General features: G+C 52.2%; 2 protein-coding genes across 2 annotated transcripts; both read right to left on the bottom strand.

Moving 5' to 3' along the window:
• Positions 1 to 3,529: 3,529 nt before the first annotated feature.
• CIROP (ciliated left-right organizer metallopeptidase) lies at positions 3,530 to 8,767 on the bottom strand. The gene is given in 10 exon segments (XM_065941981.1): positions 3,530 to 3,633; positions 3,636 to 3,889; positions 4,006 to 4,073; positions 4,276 to 4,310; positions 4,313 to 4,395; positions 4,815 to 4,863; positions 4,866 to 4,896; positions 5,287 to 5,338; positions 5,690 to 5,777; positions 8,746 to 8,767. Coding segments are annotated over 10 exon segments (786 nt in total).
• Positions 8,768 to 14,148: 5,381 nt separating this feature from the next.
• On the bottom strand, positions 14,149 to 15,716 carry CEBPE (CCAAT enhancer binding protein epsilon). The gene is made up of 2 exons (XM_065941464.1): positions 15,170 to 15,716; positions 14,149 to 14,602 (listed from the first exon to the last, which is right to left on the bottom strand). Exons 1-2 carry the CDS (start codon positions 15,677 to 15,679, stop codon positions 14,267 to 14,269), a joined length of 846 nt encoding a protein of 281 aa, XP_065797536.1. The 5' UTR covers positions 15,680 to 15,716; the 3' UTR covers positions 14,149 to 14,266.
• Between the last annotated feature and the right edge of the window lie 2,982 nt (positions 15,717 to 18,698).

Here is an 18,698-nt window from a genome sequence, read left to right as displayed (position 1 = left end):
CCGTAAGTCTACTTTTTTTTTTTTCATTGCAAGGCTAGTGTAATGTTGATATACAGAGAAAGAGGCATTCTGAGAAAAGTAGAACTTAAGTATAGACATTAGATCAACTTTCCATCCAGTGTCTCTTAAGAAATCATCTCTGCTGTAACCCTTGTCATGCTCCAGGTAACATCACACCTTCTGATCCCTCCACTGGGCCCCCTGTTGTGCACTGGAGCTCTGGTGAATGATAAAAGGGCAGGAGGTCCCACCTGAAGAGTAGCTTCTTTCTGATAGGCCATGGTTCCCAGTGCATCCACAGGAAAAACAACATTGGACAGAATCCCACGGAGAGACCTTGATGGGTCATGAAAGAATTATGGTCCGAAATAACCAAAATCTAGGAATGTAGAGGTAATAATGTGGCCTGGAATAATGACTAGGTGGTGAAGGGTCTTACGTTTATTTTTATTTCTATTTTTTTGAAGTTACTCCTATTTATGTTTCTTTTCTTTTGCTCCCTTGACACTCCTTCAGACCTTCCCTCACTCAGAACTCCCTCAGACCCTCTCTCACTCAGCTATTTTCTTTTTTCCTACCTTTATTTTAATATCTAGATCTCCTAAATGGTAAGCTGAACAGGAAATCAATAAGAGGGTATACACAACCTGAAATGAATGAGACCAAGATCCAAGACTGCCAGGAACTTGATTTGTTGGAAGGTGAACTTGGCAGCAAGGGAAATGACAGGGGAAGAGCTAGACAGTGGTGTTTAGGCAAGTTGCATTGGTCATGCTTAAGATGGTGATGATGACCTGGTGGTCCAGTTGTTAGGATTCTGTTTCCACTGCAGGGGACCCACATTTGATCCCTGGTCAGGGAACTAAGATCCCAAAATCGAGGCAGCGCAGGCAAAGAAAAAAATTTCATTAAGAGAAAAGAAGGGGACTAGGAGCCCTATGTCCTAGAGATGGGTAAACTCCATTATTGTTAAGGGGAGAGGTGTCCCATAGTAATAGGCCACATGTTAGGGATCCTTGTTTTCAGAAATACAATTTTGAATAATCACTGGTGGCTCAACAGGAAAGAATCTGCCTGAAAATGCAGGCAATGTGTGTTTGATTCCTGGGCTGGGATGTTGCGCTGGAGGAGGGCATGGCAACCCACTCCTGTATTCTTGCCTGGAGACGCCCGTGGACAGAGGAGCCTGGTGGGCTATAGTTCATAGGATTGCAGAGTCGGGCATGACTGAAGTGACAGCTCAGCAGTACATAGGACAGTATATGTATAAATGAGTGTTTAATCAATACAATTTCAAATATCTAGATTCCAGGAATTTGAAAGAAGACTCCTTGGAATGTTACCTTACTTGTTGTTACTTGCTGTATTTTATGGTAAGGGTGGCTCCTCCATAATTATACTTCTAGAGGTTTCTTCTGGAGAGTCAAGGTCAGCATACCAACTGAAGACCCTTGGCAGCCAGGAGATTTCCACATATGCGCAGTGAACACCAGACTAGTGGTAATCAAGGGGCTGTGGATATAGCACCTAAAAGGACTGATCTCTTTTTCTTTTTTCTAGACACTTGGATCTCTTAATGGAAGTATAGTTCCTTAAAGAGTGTATCTCATGAAACAGGTGCAGGCCAGGTGTGTGATGAATGGGAAGGTCTTCAGAAGAGGATTATGAAGTAAAGGACTTCAGCATTCTCTGGCCCCCTGTATAAAGCCTTAGCTGGAAGCATCTCTTTACCTGTCAGTGCCTTCTCTGCTCACTAGAGCCTGTAGTACTGCTTCTGTCAGTTTTTCTCACCCTTCCTTCCCCAGGGAGTCTCCTGGGGGCCCAACTAATCCTAAAGACAGCTGGAATAACAGGTTTTGGATTGAAAGACTTACAGGTTTGTAAGTAATAGCATTGGTAACTTCATTAGTCTAACACAATCAACAAGAGGGACAGAAGATCATAGTAGCCAGGTATCTGCAAGGAAATATGTAGCAGGGCATAGTTATAGCCTCAGTTACCTACTCAAGCCCTCCTTCTAAGGAAAATGTTCATTCTAAATCAGAGTCATGGACTCAGTAGGGTACTTAGTGAAAAATGAATGAACATCAATACATAAGCTACAGTGATATATTGTACAGCACAATGTATGGAGCCAAAATTGTATAGTAACTTTAAATGGAGTATAATCTATAAAAATATTGAAACACTATGTTTTCAATATTGCTGTATGTACACCTGAAACTAAAGTAGTATTGTAAAACAACTATACTCCAATGATAATTTTTTAAAAATGTACATAAAAACACGTTGCGTGGTACTGCCATAAGAGCACTTCCAGACTTTTTTGCCAGTGTGCTGCAGCTAGTCCACTTCTGATACTCATCTGAATAGCCTCTTCTGGAAGGCATGGGGCCCAGGAAGATCCCTCCGCCAGCACTTTGTACACTGCCCTTTCTAAGCATTGATGTAAACAGCAGCAGCCAGTGAGCTCTGCTTCCTTGACATGTGGCATCCGAGAGGGATGTCTGGTCTCGTCCCCAGGGAGCAGCTGTGAAGTGAGGTTGGCAAGGAAGCGCCGACTCTAAGGATGGTAGATCTCCCCATGGGGATTCTCCACCCCAGGTGGGAATCCATTTCCCTTCTTTCAGCATTCATTCTGAAGGGCAGAGCAGAGGGTAGAACCGTGTTTGTCCAGATGCCTCAGAAAGCGACTTCTCTCCAGGCCCATTCTGTTTCATTCCCCTTTCTCTAGTCCACCCACTCTACCGATCAAGGGCTTGAACCTGCAGGGGCCTTCCAGAGTGGGGTCTGGGGAGCAGCTTCATTTATCCAGGTGCAGGTAGTGGCAGCCCAGTCTGCTGTGTGTGGGGAATGATAGAATGACACGAGGATGACAGACAATTGTGCAGCCCCTCAGCCCCGCGGCACCTGCACATCGGCCAGTACAGAAGAAGCCTGGGGCGCCATTCCCACAGGTGGTCAGTCACAGGGCCAAATTCCAGGCCAGGCCCTGAGAGATAGGAAGACAAAGAGGCCTCAGAACAAATGAATCCCCCTAATCCCTCAAGGACAGCCATGCTTACAGTTTCTATTCCACTTTAGCAGCAGATAACCCTCTGCAACCTCTCCACAAGCTGACTTGAGTCATAAGTGCCCTTAGCAATTCTCCCTTATTTCTCACCCAGCCCCACAACAGCACCTCTGCAGTGCTGTGGTTGACCTGGTCCCAGCCCCAGTCTTCTTTTTTTTTTTCCAAAGATTTACTGATTTAACATTTTGGCTGTAGTAGGTCTTCGTTGCCACACAGCTTTCTCTAGTTGCGACAAGCGGGAGCTACTCTCTAGGTGTTATGCTCAGGCTTCTCATAGTGGTGGTTTCTCTTCTTTCGGAGCACAGGCTCTAGGCGCACTGGCTTCAGTAGCTGTGGCTCGCAGTCTCTATAGAGTTTTGGTTCAGTAGTTGTGCACTGGCTTAGTTGTTCTGTGCCATGTGGGATCTTCCTGGCCTAGGGTTCAAACCAGTGTCCTTTGCATTGGAAGGTGGGTTCTTAACCACTGGACCACCAGGGAGGCCTCAGCCTGAGTCTTTGAAGGCAGCAAGTGATTGGGTCAAGCCTAGGACATTGGGCACTGCCATAGGTAGCAGTCAGTTATCGTCCTGGAGTAGTCAGACCTCCCAGTGTGAAGACAAAGGGCCCCACGGGAGGAGGTAGCACTTGACTGCTCCCTCTTCCTTCCATGACCCTAAGCTGTTCTCATTCTCACCGCTTCTTCCAAGGAAGCACCCAGTGAGCCTCCTACAGTTCCAAGTGCTTGGCCAGGCTGTGGTGGAAAGCAGCTATCCCCACTCATCTCACCTTGTCACTTGCTTTGTAGAATAGTTCTCTCTAAGACTGAAAGGAGAGATGGTACATGAGAGGGAAACTTCAGAAGGGTGAGGGAGAGTTGGAAGGAAGGGGTCAGTGAGATATCAGTGATTCCCTCTGGCTGACGTGTGGGGGGACCTTGCCCTCATTCAGACAATCCCTCCCTCCATGTCTGAAAGAGCCATCCAGAGAAACCCAGGGCATGGAGCAGTTCATGGAATGTGGCCTGAGGACACATGACTGCAAAGTGAAGGGACCGCATCAGGATGGACCCACACTCTCACCCCTCTGCCCAGTTGGCTCTTCTTAGAGCGTGAGGCACCTTCTGTTCCATCCTGAGGGGGTCCTTCCACTTCATGGGAAGCTGAGTGACCTGAGCCCCCTCCCTCAGCCTGTCTGCTTCTTCCCATTCATCATGCAGCAGTCACCATGACCATGACACTGTGGCTGAGGCTGAGGCTGGGAAGTGCTGGGTGCAGTAGACAGTGGTATCAGCAAGCGGCCTGTCTTCTTAGTCCAGCTGGCAGCAGGCAGTGGGGGCTACGATAGTTGAATATCTGTGGGCCAGGTCAGGTAGGGGCAGAAAGAAGGGGACTAGGGTAATGCAAAGGTCTCCCTGGAAATGGGGGCCTAGGAAACTTGACAGGTGGTGCTAAGGGATGGTGTGGGGGGCTTTCAGTGCCCATCCAAACTTCATCAGCATGCCCCCAAGTTACCCCAAATAAGCATAATTTTTTTTTTTTTTTTTTTTTTTTTGGCTGTACCATGCAACTTGTGGGATTTTAGTTCTCCCACCAGGGATTGAACCCAGGCCCTCAGCAGTGAAAGCACAGAGGTCTAACCACTGAACCACCAGGGAATTCCTCCAAATAAGTACAATTTCATGAAAATGGCTTGTATGCTCCCTTTCTTTCCCATGACATCTAAGATTGAGATGCAGAGCCAAGAAAAGGGATTTGATTTGATCCTCCCCTCTTGGTGGCACTTGGAAGTGTGGACAACCCACACATACAGGAGAAATCAGTGTTTTGGATCCCTGGCCCCCCTTTCTGGATAGATCAGTAGTGGGGTTTCTGCCCTGACCACAAGGCATAACCATGGAGATGGGCATCAGGGCTATGGTAGGGAGTGAAATGTCTCAGCTAGCTTAGCGGTTGGTCTGGGAGAGAGGATGACAGGAAACTGGGTACCAGGATAGGAGCTAGAGGTGGCGTAGTTGTCTCTAGTCTGATGAACTGAACGTAGTCTAGGCAGATGGTTAGAATAGGGAGTCTTCCCCCCACTCCCCACCAGTCTCATTTAATAAGTTGCCAGAGGAAGGGGGTTCAGGAATATGCCCTGTTAGGAAGTGCATTAAGTAATTCTGATGCTGGTGGTGGTGGAGAGGTCTAGATGGGCTAGAGGTCTTCAGTTCCCCAAATCTGAGAAATCATTCTCACCTTTACCTCCAAGCAAATCTCTCCTTCATATCCTGGTTTCAAGTGGCTGCACCTGACAAGAATGAACAGCTGTAGGTGAGCTGGAGACATTTCTGGGTGTTCCTGAAGCAGTACTGTATACACTGTCAATCACGTGAACTTAACTGTGGTAGTTTGGATTGTCTGGGTCTCCCCAGACAGCATGGCAGTATTGTGCAGGGTTTGGATTCAGAAGCAGGGCTCCTTGCTTTAGAGGGACTTAACAAGAGGGGCGGTTTTATCTCCACATCCTAGACATCCCATTCCTTTTCTGGGTGGTCTCCCTGTCATAGCCTTCTCTGCCTCTTCAGTCTTCCTGCACTCTTCAGCTTTCTCACTCTCCAGCCTCTGTCCCTGCTGCCAGGGCTCATGATTCCCCTCTCACCTCATCTTCTTCAGGATTCCAAGCTCCCTTTGATACAGGATCTCCAATATGGCAGATTTGGGTTTGGAGGGGTTGAGGATCCTGGGGACTAGGGAGGGTGAGGGAGGACGAACACAAGTTTGGGGGAAGTTGGGAGAAAGGAGGCCAGAGAAGGCTCAGACTACTGTGTCTTATCATGTAGACACCTGCTTGAGGCAGCCCCTCAGAAGGAGTAGACTCCCAGGAGGAGCAGACCCCAGGAAGAGTAGCCCATGGAGGAGTAGCCCCCCAGGAGGAGTAGCTCCTCAGAAGGAGAAGTCCACTAGGAGGAGCAGGCCCCCAGAAGGAGCAGCCCCCAGAAGGGGTGGATCCCCAAGAGGAGCAGGTCCCAGGAGGAGTAACTCCCCAGAAGGAGCAGCCCCCAGGAGGAGTAGATCCCCAGGAGGAGCAGTCCCCAGGAGGAGTAACTCCCCAGAAGGAGCAGCCCCCAGGAGGAGTAGATCCCCAGGAGGAGCAGTCCCCAGGAGGAGTAACTCCCCAGAAGGAGCAGCCCCCAGGAGGAGTAGATCCCCAGGAGGAGCAGTGGCAGCTGTCACATCTTATAAATGTCTCTCCATAGCCTGCTCTGGATCTAGCCTTCTGTTCCCTTCTTCCCTGCCTCACTTACATCTGGCTTTCTTCTCTTTACCATCTCTCTTGAAATCCCCTCCGCCAAGCTTGAGTTATTTTTTTCAAGATTTGAGTCTTGTTGACTAAATCTGTAATTCCTGCTTGGAGATCCAATGTGAAGTACAAGGGCCAAGCAGCAGCCCCCACGCTTCCCCCCTGGGGTATCAGAAGCAGAGCTGGAGTGGGGCAGTGTTAATTCCTGAGGTCTCAACTGACCTTTCCAAAGAGGAGCCCACTTCCTAACTCTCTCCTAACCCTCTTTCATCTCAGCCTAAGCTCCTGTCATTCTGAGTAGACAACCTTGAAACCTTCTCAGAAACAAAAAATTGGGATTAATATAATGGTGTATATGGGGTGGGGGGAGGGGCATTCTTTGCTTCATAGATGCCTGCCTGTTTCATTGGAGATGGACAAACAAGGCTCCTGCACTCCACTAGCTCCCAGGTCAGTACAGGGTGAACTCTAAGCTGCAAGACAGGCATCTCCTCCACCTGTGTAGAGCATATGGTGCTTGCCATTGAACATGTAGGTTGACTAACATCTCCCATGAGAGGCTGTTGTGTTAGCTTTGTGAGGCTTCATAGAAGCTGCTTATAGGCCTGCCCAGAGGAAAAGTAAACTCTGAAAAAACATTAATAGAAGATGTTCAAAGATGTTCAACATGTGTTAGAGGGCATATTTACAGGACCTCAGTTCTTCTTCTGAGACACACCTAGTCTTTTTTCTCCAAGTGTCAGAAATCTTGTTTTCATTTTGTTTCCCCCGCCCTGGCCTGGCTGGCCCAGTCTGGGGAAAATCCTCAGGGTCAGGGCTAGTGGAAGGGTTCAAGATCCCTGCAGCTCTGGAGGTTTTGTGGGCTCCAGCTGCCACAGCTCCTAAAGCTTTGCTGCCCCCTTCTGGCCTTACTGGGATAGGGCGTGCCCCCTTCAGGGAAGGGGTTCATCCTAATTTCCCATAAGCTTGCACAACTTCAGACCTTCTAACACAAGCAGCACAGGAAACACGTCATGTTCCTTTGGCTGGAATACTTTGTTCCTGCCTTTGCCTGGCAAATCCTTCCTCATCTTTCAAGATCCAGCTGAGAGGTTTATTTGCCTGTTGAGACTTTTCTTTAGTTCCCCAGGCAGTGTTAGTTTGCATATCCTCTATTCTCCAAGGGCATTTCCTTTGCATCTTTGAAGTAGTACTTATTATATTCTCCTGACATTTCTTTCTGTGCTTGTTTCCCTGTCAGACTGTGGGTAGGGGCTGAGGCTGATTCATCTCTGCGTCTCAGAAGGAATATGAAGTAGTTACAGAGGTATAATGGAGGTGAGAAGATGGAGGGTGTGTACATGCTTGGTTATTCAGTCATGTCCGAATCTTTGTGACCCCGTGGACATAGCCTGCCAGGCACCTCTGTCCATGGGATTTTTTCAGGCAAAAATACTGGAGTGTGTTGCCACTTCCTTCTCCAGGGGATCTTCAACCCAGGAATCGAACCCATGTCTCCTTGGGGCATGGAGAACCCATGCCTTGCCTCCCATGAGGCAAGGAGAGGAGGAGGGCAACAATCCTGTGATCGACACTTCCTTTGTGCCCAGACATTGTTCCAAGCACTTTAGACTCAGGTAATCCTTTTGACAACTTTATGAGGTAGCTGTTATTATTACCCCATTTTTACAACCGAGGCAACATGGGTAGGTGGTATCATGGGATTTGAATCCATGTATTTAGGCTCCTGAGCATAGGCTTTAATCCACCATGTGGTAGCTTTTCAGGTGCCCAGTGTGGAGGAGAAATAAAGTGCTGGAAGGAAGAGGATGAGAAAGATAAGGGTGCAGAGAGAGAAAGGGGTAAGGAGAGGATGAAGGTGTTGAGACAGGATGGAGTGGAAGAGGATGAGGATGGAGATGAGAAAGAGGGCATGGAGGTGGGAAACTAGATGGGAAGGGGACATTGATGGAGGCTGGAGGTGAATGATAGGTTGTGGGATGTAGGTCATGGGTAGTGGAGAGAAAGTGAGGTTGAGCACAGAAGTCATCCCAGGTAGCGTCATCCATCTGGGTGCTCCATCCAGTGCGGTCACCTCTCAGTTCCTGCACCCTCTCATCTTAACATGCCTCTCCATCCACCTTAGCAAGCCCTCCCCACTCCCACCCAGGGTCAGACCCAGGCCTTATCACTAGAAACTGCAGTACCTATGAAATAACTGAATCAAACATCCCACTCTCTGATATGATCTCCTTTCCTTATGGTTTGTTTGCTCAAGCAGGCTTACTGCCGCTGTTCTAAAGCTCACTGGAGACCATGGCCCTTCTTGTCTCTTCACCTCTTCTTATTCGTCTTAGGTTCCATATTCAAAACAAATCCCTCCCTTCCCTGTCCCATCCATCCTGCCTCCATGGATGGTGATGGTGAGGGCTCACCTCCATGGATGGTGAGCCCCATGACCAGATGAACCCAACACCTGTCTTGTCCACACTTGCTCCCAAGTAGGTAAGGACCCGTGAAGGAAGTCCCTCCAGAGGACAGACTGTTGTCACCTAAAATTGTCATCATTGACTTCAACTGGCCACTCCCAAGATCAGAGATCTCAGCTCCCGCTTCCACTGTCAGCAACTGGGATTTTCCACCTTCAAGCCTCTTCCTTGAAGCCTCCTACTAAGTCACTTGCAATCACCTCTTCTTTCATAGTGAAAACAGAAGCGCTGAGAGGGGAACAACCTCGGCGGCCTGCAGACCTGTTTGGGTCTGTGTCTGCCGCTGTGTTTCTCCTCTTTCACCTTAGGAGAGAGGAAATGTCTTCTTCCTTTGGAAGGTGGTTCCTCCCCATGATGCTCTGCATCCCCTCGGGGCGAGATCTGGCCTCATCTCTTCCCGGACCTCACCTCTCCCTCAGTCTAGTCTGTTTCCAACCCCAGCCTCTGTCAATGAGTGGGAAGGTCCTGCTTGGGGAGTTCCTACCTCTGCTGGGAGCCCTCAGTTTTTGCCACAGTGATTCCTACTCACCTTTGAGGTATCTGCTTACATGTTACTTCCTCCAAAAGCCCTTCCTGACCCTCACATGTAAATCAGATTCTCTTATAAGCATCTGTCACAATCACCCTTTATTTCTGTCCCATAGCGCTGCCTGCAATTTAGGACCATCTATTTACTGGTGGGAGTATGTTTGTCTGTCCCCTTTGTGAATCTGTAAACCCCACAAGAGCAGGGACTGTCCTTCTTGCTTATCCTGTAGCTCCTATAACAAGCAAAATGCCTTCAGTGTTGTAAGTATTGTTTGAGCAAATGAATGAATGAGAGTGATGAGAAAGAAGGGAGATGGGAAGGTAGATGGAGAGTGAGGGGAAAGGATGCTGATGAGGACAGGGTGCGAAGGTGAGGCTGGGGATGAAGGGGAGAAGAGGTGGGAGAGGACAAGCAGAAGAGGTCATCATGCTGGGTCTGGTTAAGGCTTCCAGACCCTGAGTAGGCTTCCCTGGAGCTCTGTCTCTTGGCCCTGCTGCCTGTAAGGTTTGAAGGCAGAGCCGGTGGGCGGGACTAGACTTTATCTTGGGGCACAGCCCTAACCTCAGATGGTGACAGAGCTGGAGCCAGCAGGGGTTTTGCAAACCGTCCCGATTGCAGCAGGCCAGCAGTCTCACTCGGGACGGCGGGTGGGGCCTGGGCTTATCTCCTGAGCGCAGTCCTAACCTCAGATGGTGACAAAGCGGGAGCTACAGGCGTTTTGCAAACCGTCCCGATTGCAGCAGGGCTGGATGGTCTGGCCAGAGGTGACAGTGCTAGGTGTGGGGAGCAATCGGGTTTTGGACAGTTTGGGGCTTTGGGGTGAAGCTTGGCTTGTGGGGTGTGGGGGATCCATGCTATGTACAGCTTGCCTCTACCTAACTCAGATCTGGGTTTCTGAAAGAGAAGGAGAGGTTCCAGCTCCACAGCAAGGGGGGTCTTTCCCTAGTAGGAAGCCTTCCTTCTCCCAAGTCCTAGAACTCTTCTGCTGCTCTCTGAAGTCAGAATTGATGGCCAGGTGCAGCCATTTTCCTCTGAAGATACCCATCATTTCCCCATGGGGTAGCCTCAGGGAGTTTCTGATGGGCCTCTTCAGTGAACTTCTCACTGGTGCTTTTCTGGGGCCAGGCCAGGTTTGCTTATGGGGGCAGCTGACAGGCCAGCCTGGAGTCCTGTCCAGGTTGGATCCTTCCCATCAGGGACCAGCCCCAGCTGAGTCCTGAAAGGAAAGATCTGCCGGCTGGTGGTGACGGGAAGTGACCGTCCCCGAGGAGTGCACAGGCCCTGGCTTCTGTCGCCTCAGCATCTCCCATATGGCCCCCTCCATCCCAAGGTCCCCTCACTGGCTTGGGGCAGGGTAGGGTAGGGGGTGGAGGTGAAGAGGCCCCTTTCCACCCCCACAACCCCAACCGGGATCTTGCAACACTGGGATGGGGGCCCTGGGGGCCCAGGCATGTGGCAATCCATGGGGGGTGGGGTGGGGAGGTGTGCACCAAGCAGGGGGAGCAGCTTTCACAAGCAGCCACCACCTCGGACTGACCTTGGCAGGCTCTCACCTTGGACAACTTCCTCCCTCTTGGTGGTATGTCCAACATCCTCCCTTCTCCCCCTTCCCTGGGGCCGAAGATCTGGGCTGTCAGCTCAGGACTCCTACACTGGTCCCAGTTTTGCTCGTGAAGGAAAAGTGGGTCAAACTGTGGATTGTAAAGCCAAGGGAACGCAAGTGTGTGCTGTTTGGATCTTGATTTGCTGGCTTTCAAAGTTCCCATGCCCTTGCCCCAGGACTTTGTACCTTCCCCAGGCAGGGGTGAGACTAACCACCCTTCCCGGGGGTGCCTTCCTTCTGCCACCTCTGGACGCAGGCATCTCTGTGGTGGGGTGGTAGGGGAGGAGGGGCTCGGGGGTGCAGGGAGCCTGCTCCTTCAGAGGGGATGAAGACTGTCCTGGAGGGAGGGTGGTGCAGTTCTGGCCTACTCTTCTTCCACGTTTCCAATCCGTCAGCCTCACCCGCTCTCCTTGCTTCTTCTGGACCAGGACAGCTCACGGCCTTGGCATTTGCTCTCCCCCTGCTCCCCTTCCCCCCAGTTTAGCACATCTGCCTCCTCTAGGACATTTTTAAGATTTCAACTTCAGTGTTACCTCCTCATGCTGTGTTACCTGCTGCAGGAGTGGTAAGCTCCAGCAGCAGCAGAGAGCCTTCATCCTCTCAGGCTGTAAGGCAGCTGCAGAGAGTCCTTGTCCTGTCCCCAGGCGTTAGGGGCTAAGCACCTGACTTCACTCTCCTGCGGCCCACAATCTCCTGCACTGTCTGAACACAACAGGTGGAGGAATTATTCAGCTAAGAGCTGGACTTATCCTGGTCACCACAGTGTCCTCAGAGACTTGCAAGGGCCTGGTATGAGAAAGATGCTCAACAAATACTTGTGGAATAATTTACCAAACCAGTTGAAAAACCTCATTCTGAAAGTGTGACTTCCGGCTACCTGTCTTCTCCCCGGGATACGATCTGCCACAGGATTGCAGTGTGCCCACCACTCTGCATCAGGCAGGGCCCAGGTATGTGCTTCTCTCACCTGGGGCTGTGGCTTTCCTCCAGACCCCATGGCAGGCACCCACCCCGAGGAGCCCCGGGTGCTGGGAGCTGGGAGGAGACATGATTCAGAACTGTGGGAATAGGACCGATACTGAAGCAACCCAGGTCCCATCACCCAGAACCTTGAACATCAGTCCAGGGGCAGTGGTCTTGAGCTGAGAGAAGGATATCCGGAGGTTGAGTCACTTACCAAGCTCTGTACAAACCCCCCTTATGCAACCCATCCCCCTGAGCTGAAAGGAAGGTGTGGGATTCTCCCAGGCATCCACTGAGATGGGCACCTCCTTCTTCCCAACTCAGGTAGACTAAACCATCTAGTGAGGTTCAGATCTGTCTGTCCAAACCAGACCTGGGACAGGGGGATCCAGGGCACAGATGTGGTGGAGATGGTGCCTGAGAGGCACGGAGGCAAAGGCAGAAAAGAGACTGAGTCCTGGGTGAGGCAGGCACGGTGCACGCAGATGTCTGCAATGTGGAGGCTCTGACCCGGGGATGTGGATGTAGGGGGAGAGAGAGGGGACTGGGAGGATCTACACCCCAGACTCTCTCCCTCTCAGAAGGTTATTCCTTGATGTCTAGCACTGCTATCTCAGCAGTGGCCTGTAAGTCACTGGTGACCTAGGAGAGACTGTAACCAGCCTCTATAATCTCTCATGTTTCTGATTCTATCCAACAATCCTTGATTACTGACTGAACAGGACCCGTGTGCCCTGCACTGTTCCATATGCCTCCAAGGCGAGGGTGTGAGTGCAAAGTAGAGAGACAGGTGTGTGTGTGTGTGGAGCCAGCAAAGGGCCTGGGTGAGCTTCCGGAGAATGCCTCTTATCCCTTTGGCCCTTAACTGCTTTATCTATCAAATGTGGCTCACACTATCTTCTTGTCTGAGGGCAAAGCCTACCAGATGATCTCTTGAGGTTGCTTCCAGCCCCTTTGAGATCTGTGATTTTATGGAGCTAATTTTGGTTCTGCCTCTAACCCATCTCATGACTCTATGAGTGAGTCCCTTTCCTATCTGAGGCCTTGGTTTCCTCACCTGCAGAATGAGAAGTTTAGATGAGATCTCTGAGGTCCTTTCAGTTGTAGCAAAAGGAAACAATAACAAGTATTCATGCTCACCGTGTGCTAGGCCCTGTCTGTGAGCATACGGCATCACTACTCCTCCCATTTTGCAGATGTGGAAACTGAGGCACAGAGAGAAGTAACTGGCACGAGGTCTCACAACTAGCAAGTAGCAGAGGGAAATTCAAACTGAGGCTGTCAAGCACTGTCATATTATACCTCTCAGGCTAGAGTTCTATGAAAAAACTGCTTTCCGCATGGGGTTCATTGCACAGGGCGGCGGGGGGGGGGGGGTGGCGTTGTCATCCTCCTTATTATCAATTTTCTTGTATATGAACAGGTCTCGAGGCCTTTCCCAACTAATTTGTCCCCCAAACACTCAGATTCTTTAAGGAACCTAAGCCCCGAGGAATGGAGGACAAAGGGTGGGTTGGAAGCATGGGGATTTGTCAGTCTGGTAGACTGAAGTTTGGGAACTGGGGAGAAGGGATTGAGTCTCAGATCAATTGCTGATGTGCTCAATTGTGGCCGACTCTTTGCGACCCCGTGGACTGTATGTAGCCTGCCAGGTTCCTCTGTCCATGCAATTTTCCAGGCAAGAATACTGGAGCGGGTTGCCATTTCCTTCTCCACTCAGATCAATTGTTGAGTGACCATAAATACATCAGAGCCATCTGGAATTTTCCCTTGGTCTCCTGGGGCAGGAAGTCCCAGAGATACACGTCAAAGTGAGGGAGGGCAGGGTGAGAGTTGGCAGGCCTGGGCAGGAGGGCCTGGAGATACTAGGATCTCCCCGCAAACCACAGAGCTCTGCTAAGGCAATGTCCAGAGGCCACTCCAGGTCCTCTAGGGTGGGAGTAGAGTGGGCCGGGTCCAGGGAGAGAAGAGCAGAGGGACAGATACCAGGCATGGCTGTGTGGTACGCTGGGGGACAGCTATGGGCAGCTTGTCTGCTGAATTTCCCGTGTTTATTTGGGCCTGGAATCAAGAGGTATATAGACTTAGCCTCGTGCATTCCCTACTCCCAGACCCCCATCACACACCCCCACACCCCCACACCCCACACTGGCCCAGGCCCATTGTACAGCCCCAGCACTGAGTCATACGCAGTTTTATTCAGCCACAGAATCATCATGCCGGGCCTGCCCTCCTTGCCACCCGCTGCCACTTGTCCATGGTCTCTGTCTCTGGCTGGGCCTGTGAGGGGCTCTGGGGCCCCAGCGAGGTCGGGGGTGTCCGACGGGTCAGGCGGAGCTCGGGAGCTGGGGCCCACAGTCTTCCAGGTGGGCTCAGCTGCAGCCCCCCACGCCCTTGATGAGGTTGGCGGCCTCAGGGATCTGGCGGAAGAGGTTGCGCAGCGTGTCCAGCTCCTGGGTCAGCTGCTCCACGCGGCTGCGCAGGCGGTCGTTCTCGCTCATGTACTCCAGCACCTTCTGCTGTGTCTCCAGGATGCGCCGCTTGGCCTTGTCCCGGCTCTTGCGCACCGCGATGTTGTTCCGCTCCCGCCGCAGCCGGTACTCCAGGCTGTCTTTGTTCACCGCCTTCTTGCCCTTGTGTGAGGGGCCCGCGGGGGAGGGCGCCTTGAGGAGGGGGCTGCAGGGGGGCGCGGCAGCGGCCAAAGGGGCCTGGAGGGGGAGGCACGGGGGGAAAGGAGTGAGGTCTGTGGGGCAGGGATCCCACCAGCCGGAACACAGGAGGGGCGTCTGAGGAATGTGGGATTCAGGGCTAGCTCCTGGCCCCGTCAGAACGACCACTGCCCTGCTAGCGGCACAGGATCCGCTGCTTGGACCCAGACTGCCTTTCATGTCCCCCACACGCTCTGAGCCCATTTTCCTTCCATCTGTCTTGAGTCTCCAGTTCTACCCTCAGCAGGCATTTCCTCTTCTAGAAGCAGGAGGCCGCACAGAAATGTGAGGAGGGGGCTGGTGGGCAGCACAGAAGCTGGAGGGAGAATGCCCTTAGATCAGGGCAGGCCCGCTGGTCACAGGGACTGCAGGACACATGGGTTCCAGCCACACAGTGGGGTCCGGGTGGGCGTGAATTCACAGAGAGGCCAAGCGGGGTCGTGGCTGGGTGGCGAACACAGAGGGCTTGGGTGGGTAGATTTCACACAGCAACACCACACACAGATCCCTCCTCACGGCCTCCCTCCAGCCCCTGGGTGGTGGCGAGGAGAACTGAACTGTTCTTACCTTGAGGACGCGCAGCGGCTGGCTGGGTGCCGCCAGGGCCGGGGGCAGGTGCATGGCTGTCTGCCCACAGTGCGCCACTTGGTACTGCAGAGGGTTGTAGCCGCTGCGGCTGGCCCCCCGGCTGCCCTCGGGCCCCCTAGGCTCCTCCTTCACGGCCACGGCCCTGGGGTCGTAGCTCCCTGGGCTGCTGTAGATGCCAGGCCCCAGGGCCTTCCTGTCGGGGCCGAAGGTATGTGGGGGATAGGTGAAGGGCCGTGGGTCAGCCGGCAGGTAGTGGGGGAAGGCAGGGGTCCCGGGGCCCTTAAGGCCTCGGGCCTCAGGGGCCGGCTTCACGGCGAAGAGGTCGGAGAGGAGCTGTTCTTCCCCAGACTCGATGTAGGCAGACAGGTCGATGGAGGCCTCATGCTCACACATGTCCCCCAGCTCCCCAGGCCCCGCGCGGGCCCCTGAGAACTCCAGTGGCTGCTGGCCGGCGCGGGGCTCACACTCGTAGTAGGTCCCGTGGGACATGGCCGGCCCGCCCCCTCGGCTCCCCGCCCCTGGCCGCCCTGCTCTTGGGGCACCCTCCGGGATGCTCGGCTGTCTGTCTCCCCCTGCCCTAGATCTGCCCTAGATCTGCCCTCTCCGATCTCCGCCGTCACCCACTCCTGTGTGGCTTCTCTCCTCCCTCCTCTGCTGTTTCCATTTCCTTCCTCTCTAGTCAATGCCTCTTTTCTCTTCCCTTTTTTCCCCTCTCTCCCTGGGGTGACTCAGGGAGGGGCAGGGCGCACCCAAGAGGGAGGGATGTAAGCCTTAAGAGAATTGGGGCCTCTGGCCTATTTAGCAGATGGGGGCTACCCTGGTCAGGCCCCAAGCCAGGGTTTCTAAGATGCCTGGGAGCCGATGCTTCTGGGGATGCCTCCCCTCCCCGTCGAGTCTGGGGGGTTCCAGAATCCTCGTTGAGGGCAACACCTCACTCTGAGTGTCCTCCTCCCTCTGACTTCCAAATGTCCTGTGCAGAATGAGTGCCCAGGCAGAAGGAAGAGAGGAACCCTCTTCCAGTGCTGACCCCCAGTCTGATCCGAGCTCCTCCCTGGACACACCTCCTTCTCGGTACCCCCCTCCCCCCAACAGTGCTGGGCTCCACCTACCCCAGAGCCACTCAGTTCCTTTTGTAGCCCTACCTCTCCAAACGACTCCTGGGTGCAGGCCAGGGGTGTTGTTTGAGGGGTTTGGGAAGTAGTGATGGGCTTCCTAGATGGCTCAGTGGTAAAGAATCTGCCTGCAGCGCTAGAGATGCAGTAGATGCGGGTTTGATCCCTGTACAGGGAAGAACCCCTGGAGGAGGAAAGGGCAACCCACACCAGTATTCTTGTCTGGAGAATCCCATGGACAGAGGAGCCTGGTGGGCTACAGTCCATAGAGTCACAGAGAATCGGATAAGACTGAACACACACACACACACAGGAAGCAGTGATAAGTCTGGGACCAAGCCATACACTAGGATCTGTCTTCTGGAGCAGAGCAGGCTCTTCTGCTAAGTTTTGCACGGGGTCTGTGTGATAGCCCAAGCTTGCACATGTTTCCAGCCCAGGTTACCTCTGGCAACCTGGCACTGTCCCTGACTGCCCTGTCTGGGCAGGGCTGGTCAGGGCTTGGGCTCCATGCCCCAGACCCTGGCGGCATCAGCAACAGCTGCGCTCCTCTGGTGGTTCCAGCGCCCGGCCTGTGCTGCCAGAGCCTCGGGCTGGCGCTCTGCCCTGTACAGGTCCTGAGGGCTCTGCCCGTTTCCTGTGGCCGGGCTGCAGGGCTCAGGAGCTCGCTGCAGCTTGGTTTGCTCTTTTTCCTTCTGCATGGCCGTTCTCTGACCTCGATGCGTGTCTCTTGGGTCCACTTCCTCTTGTGAGGCTTGACAAAAGCCTTCTCTTTTGTCATCACCTCTTCCTGGGGCTCTGCCTCAGGGTCTCAGGGAGAAGCCCACGGCTCGCTCTGTGCACGTTTGGTCTCAGACCGGGCCCCCTCTCCCTTCCCTTTTCTCTTTTCTCTGGGAACGCCCTACTCCCTCCTGTCAGAGACACTGGCTTTTACCTGTTACATTTCATCTGCAAAAGGGACTGTGTTGTTTAGTGGCTAAGTTGTGTTTGACTCTTGCGATCCCATGGACTGTAGCCCACCAGGTTACTCTCTCCATGGGATTTCCCAGGCAAGAATACTGGAGTGGGTTGCCAGTCCCTTCTCCAGGGGATCTTCCTGACCAAGGGGTTGAACCTGAGTTTTGGCAGTTCAATCCGGCAGGCAGATTCTTTACCACTGATCCACCCAGCTACAGTGAGAAGGAAAGGACACACAGAAATGTGTCACTGATTCTTTTGTCACCAGCAAGTGCTGTGAGTGCCCTGTGGAGGCCAAAAGTTTTCATAAATTGGGCACAAGGGCCAGACCTCAGTGGTGCAAATATAGAGGGGCTGTGTACCATATTGTTGTTCAGGTGTTCAGGTGTGTCTGACTCTTTGTAACCCCACGGACTGGAGCACACCAGGCTCCCCTGTCCTTCACTGCCTCCTGGAGTTTGCCCAAATTCATGTCCAGTGAGTCAGTGATGCTAGATAACTATCTCATCCTCTGCCACCCCCTTCTCCTTTTGCCTTCAATCTTTCCCAGCATTAGGCTCTTTTCAAATGAGTCAGCTCTTCGCGTCAGGTGGCTAAAGTATTGGAGCTTCAGCATCAGTCCTTCCAATGAATATTCAGGGTTGATTTCTTTTAGAATCGATTGGTTTGATCTCCTTGCAGTCCAAGGAGCTCTCAAGAGTCTTCTCCAGCACCACAGTTTGAAAGCATTAATTCTTTGGTGCTCAGCCTTCTTTATGTTTCAACTCTCACATCTGTACATGACTACTGAAAAAACCATAGCTTTAATTATACAGATCTTTGTCCGCAAAGTGATATCTCTGCTTTTTAATATGCTGTTTAGGTTTGTCATAGTTTTCCTTCCAAGGAACATCTTTTAATCTCATGGCTGCCGTCACTGTCCCCAGTGATTTTGGAGCCCAGGAAAATAAAATCTGTCACTGTTTCCACTTTTCCCCCTTCTATTTGCCGTGAAGTGATGGGACCAGATGCCATAATCTGTTTTTTTTTAATGTTGAGTTTTAAGCCATCTTTTTCTCTCTCTTTCACCCTTATCAACTGTGTACCACATTGAACGCTAAAATAAAATGTGCAGATGTAGGGCTCCCTGCAAGTCAGGCAACTACCCCTCTAGTTAGAGTGCCCCCCATTTCTGTGCATAGCTTGAGGCACTTTCTCCAAAAACTCTGACCTAGCATGAGGAATCTGCTAGCGTCCGGGAGACAGATCTCAGGTCCCTGACAGGGAGATTTCTACTTTCTCTTCATTTCAGAGGATCCTGTGGCAAACACTACCAGAGGGGAACTGCTTCAGTTTTGCAGCAGTGCCTCAGTTAACCACCAGGTGGTAATATTGGTCCAAAATTCAGGACTTGAGCGGCTTCTGTGCTCAGGAACCAGGTGAACAGTAGAGGGCAGGCT

This window comes from Muntiacus reevesi, chromosome 7 (assembly GCF_963930625.1).
Source record: "Muntiacus reevesi chromosome 7, mMunRee1.1, whole genome shotgun sequence".
Taxonomy (NCBI): Eukaryota; Metazoa; Chordata; class Mammalia; order Artiodactyla; family Cervidae; genus Muntiacus; species Muntiacus reevesi.
The sequence above is the reverse complement of the archived record's forward strand: the minus strand, read 5'-3'. Positions and strand labels throughout refer to the sequence as shown.

Bases quoted from the DNA above. Each gene is read 5' to 3' on its own strand.
- CEBPE (XM_065941464.1), bottom strand. From the start codon at position 15,679: ATGTCCCACGGGACCTACTACGAGTGTGAGCCCCGCGCCGGCCAGCAG. The intron at 14,603-15,169 runs GTAAGAACAGTT...CTCCCCCTCCAG, and splicing joins AGCCGCTGCGCGTCCTCAAG to GCCCCTTTGGCCGCTGCCGC.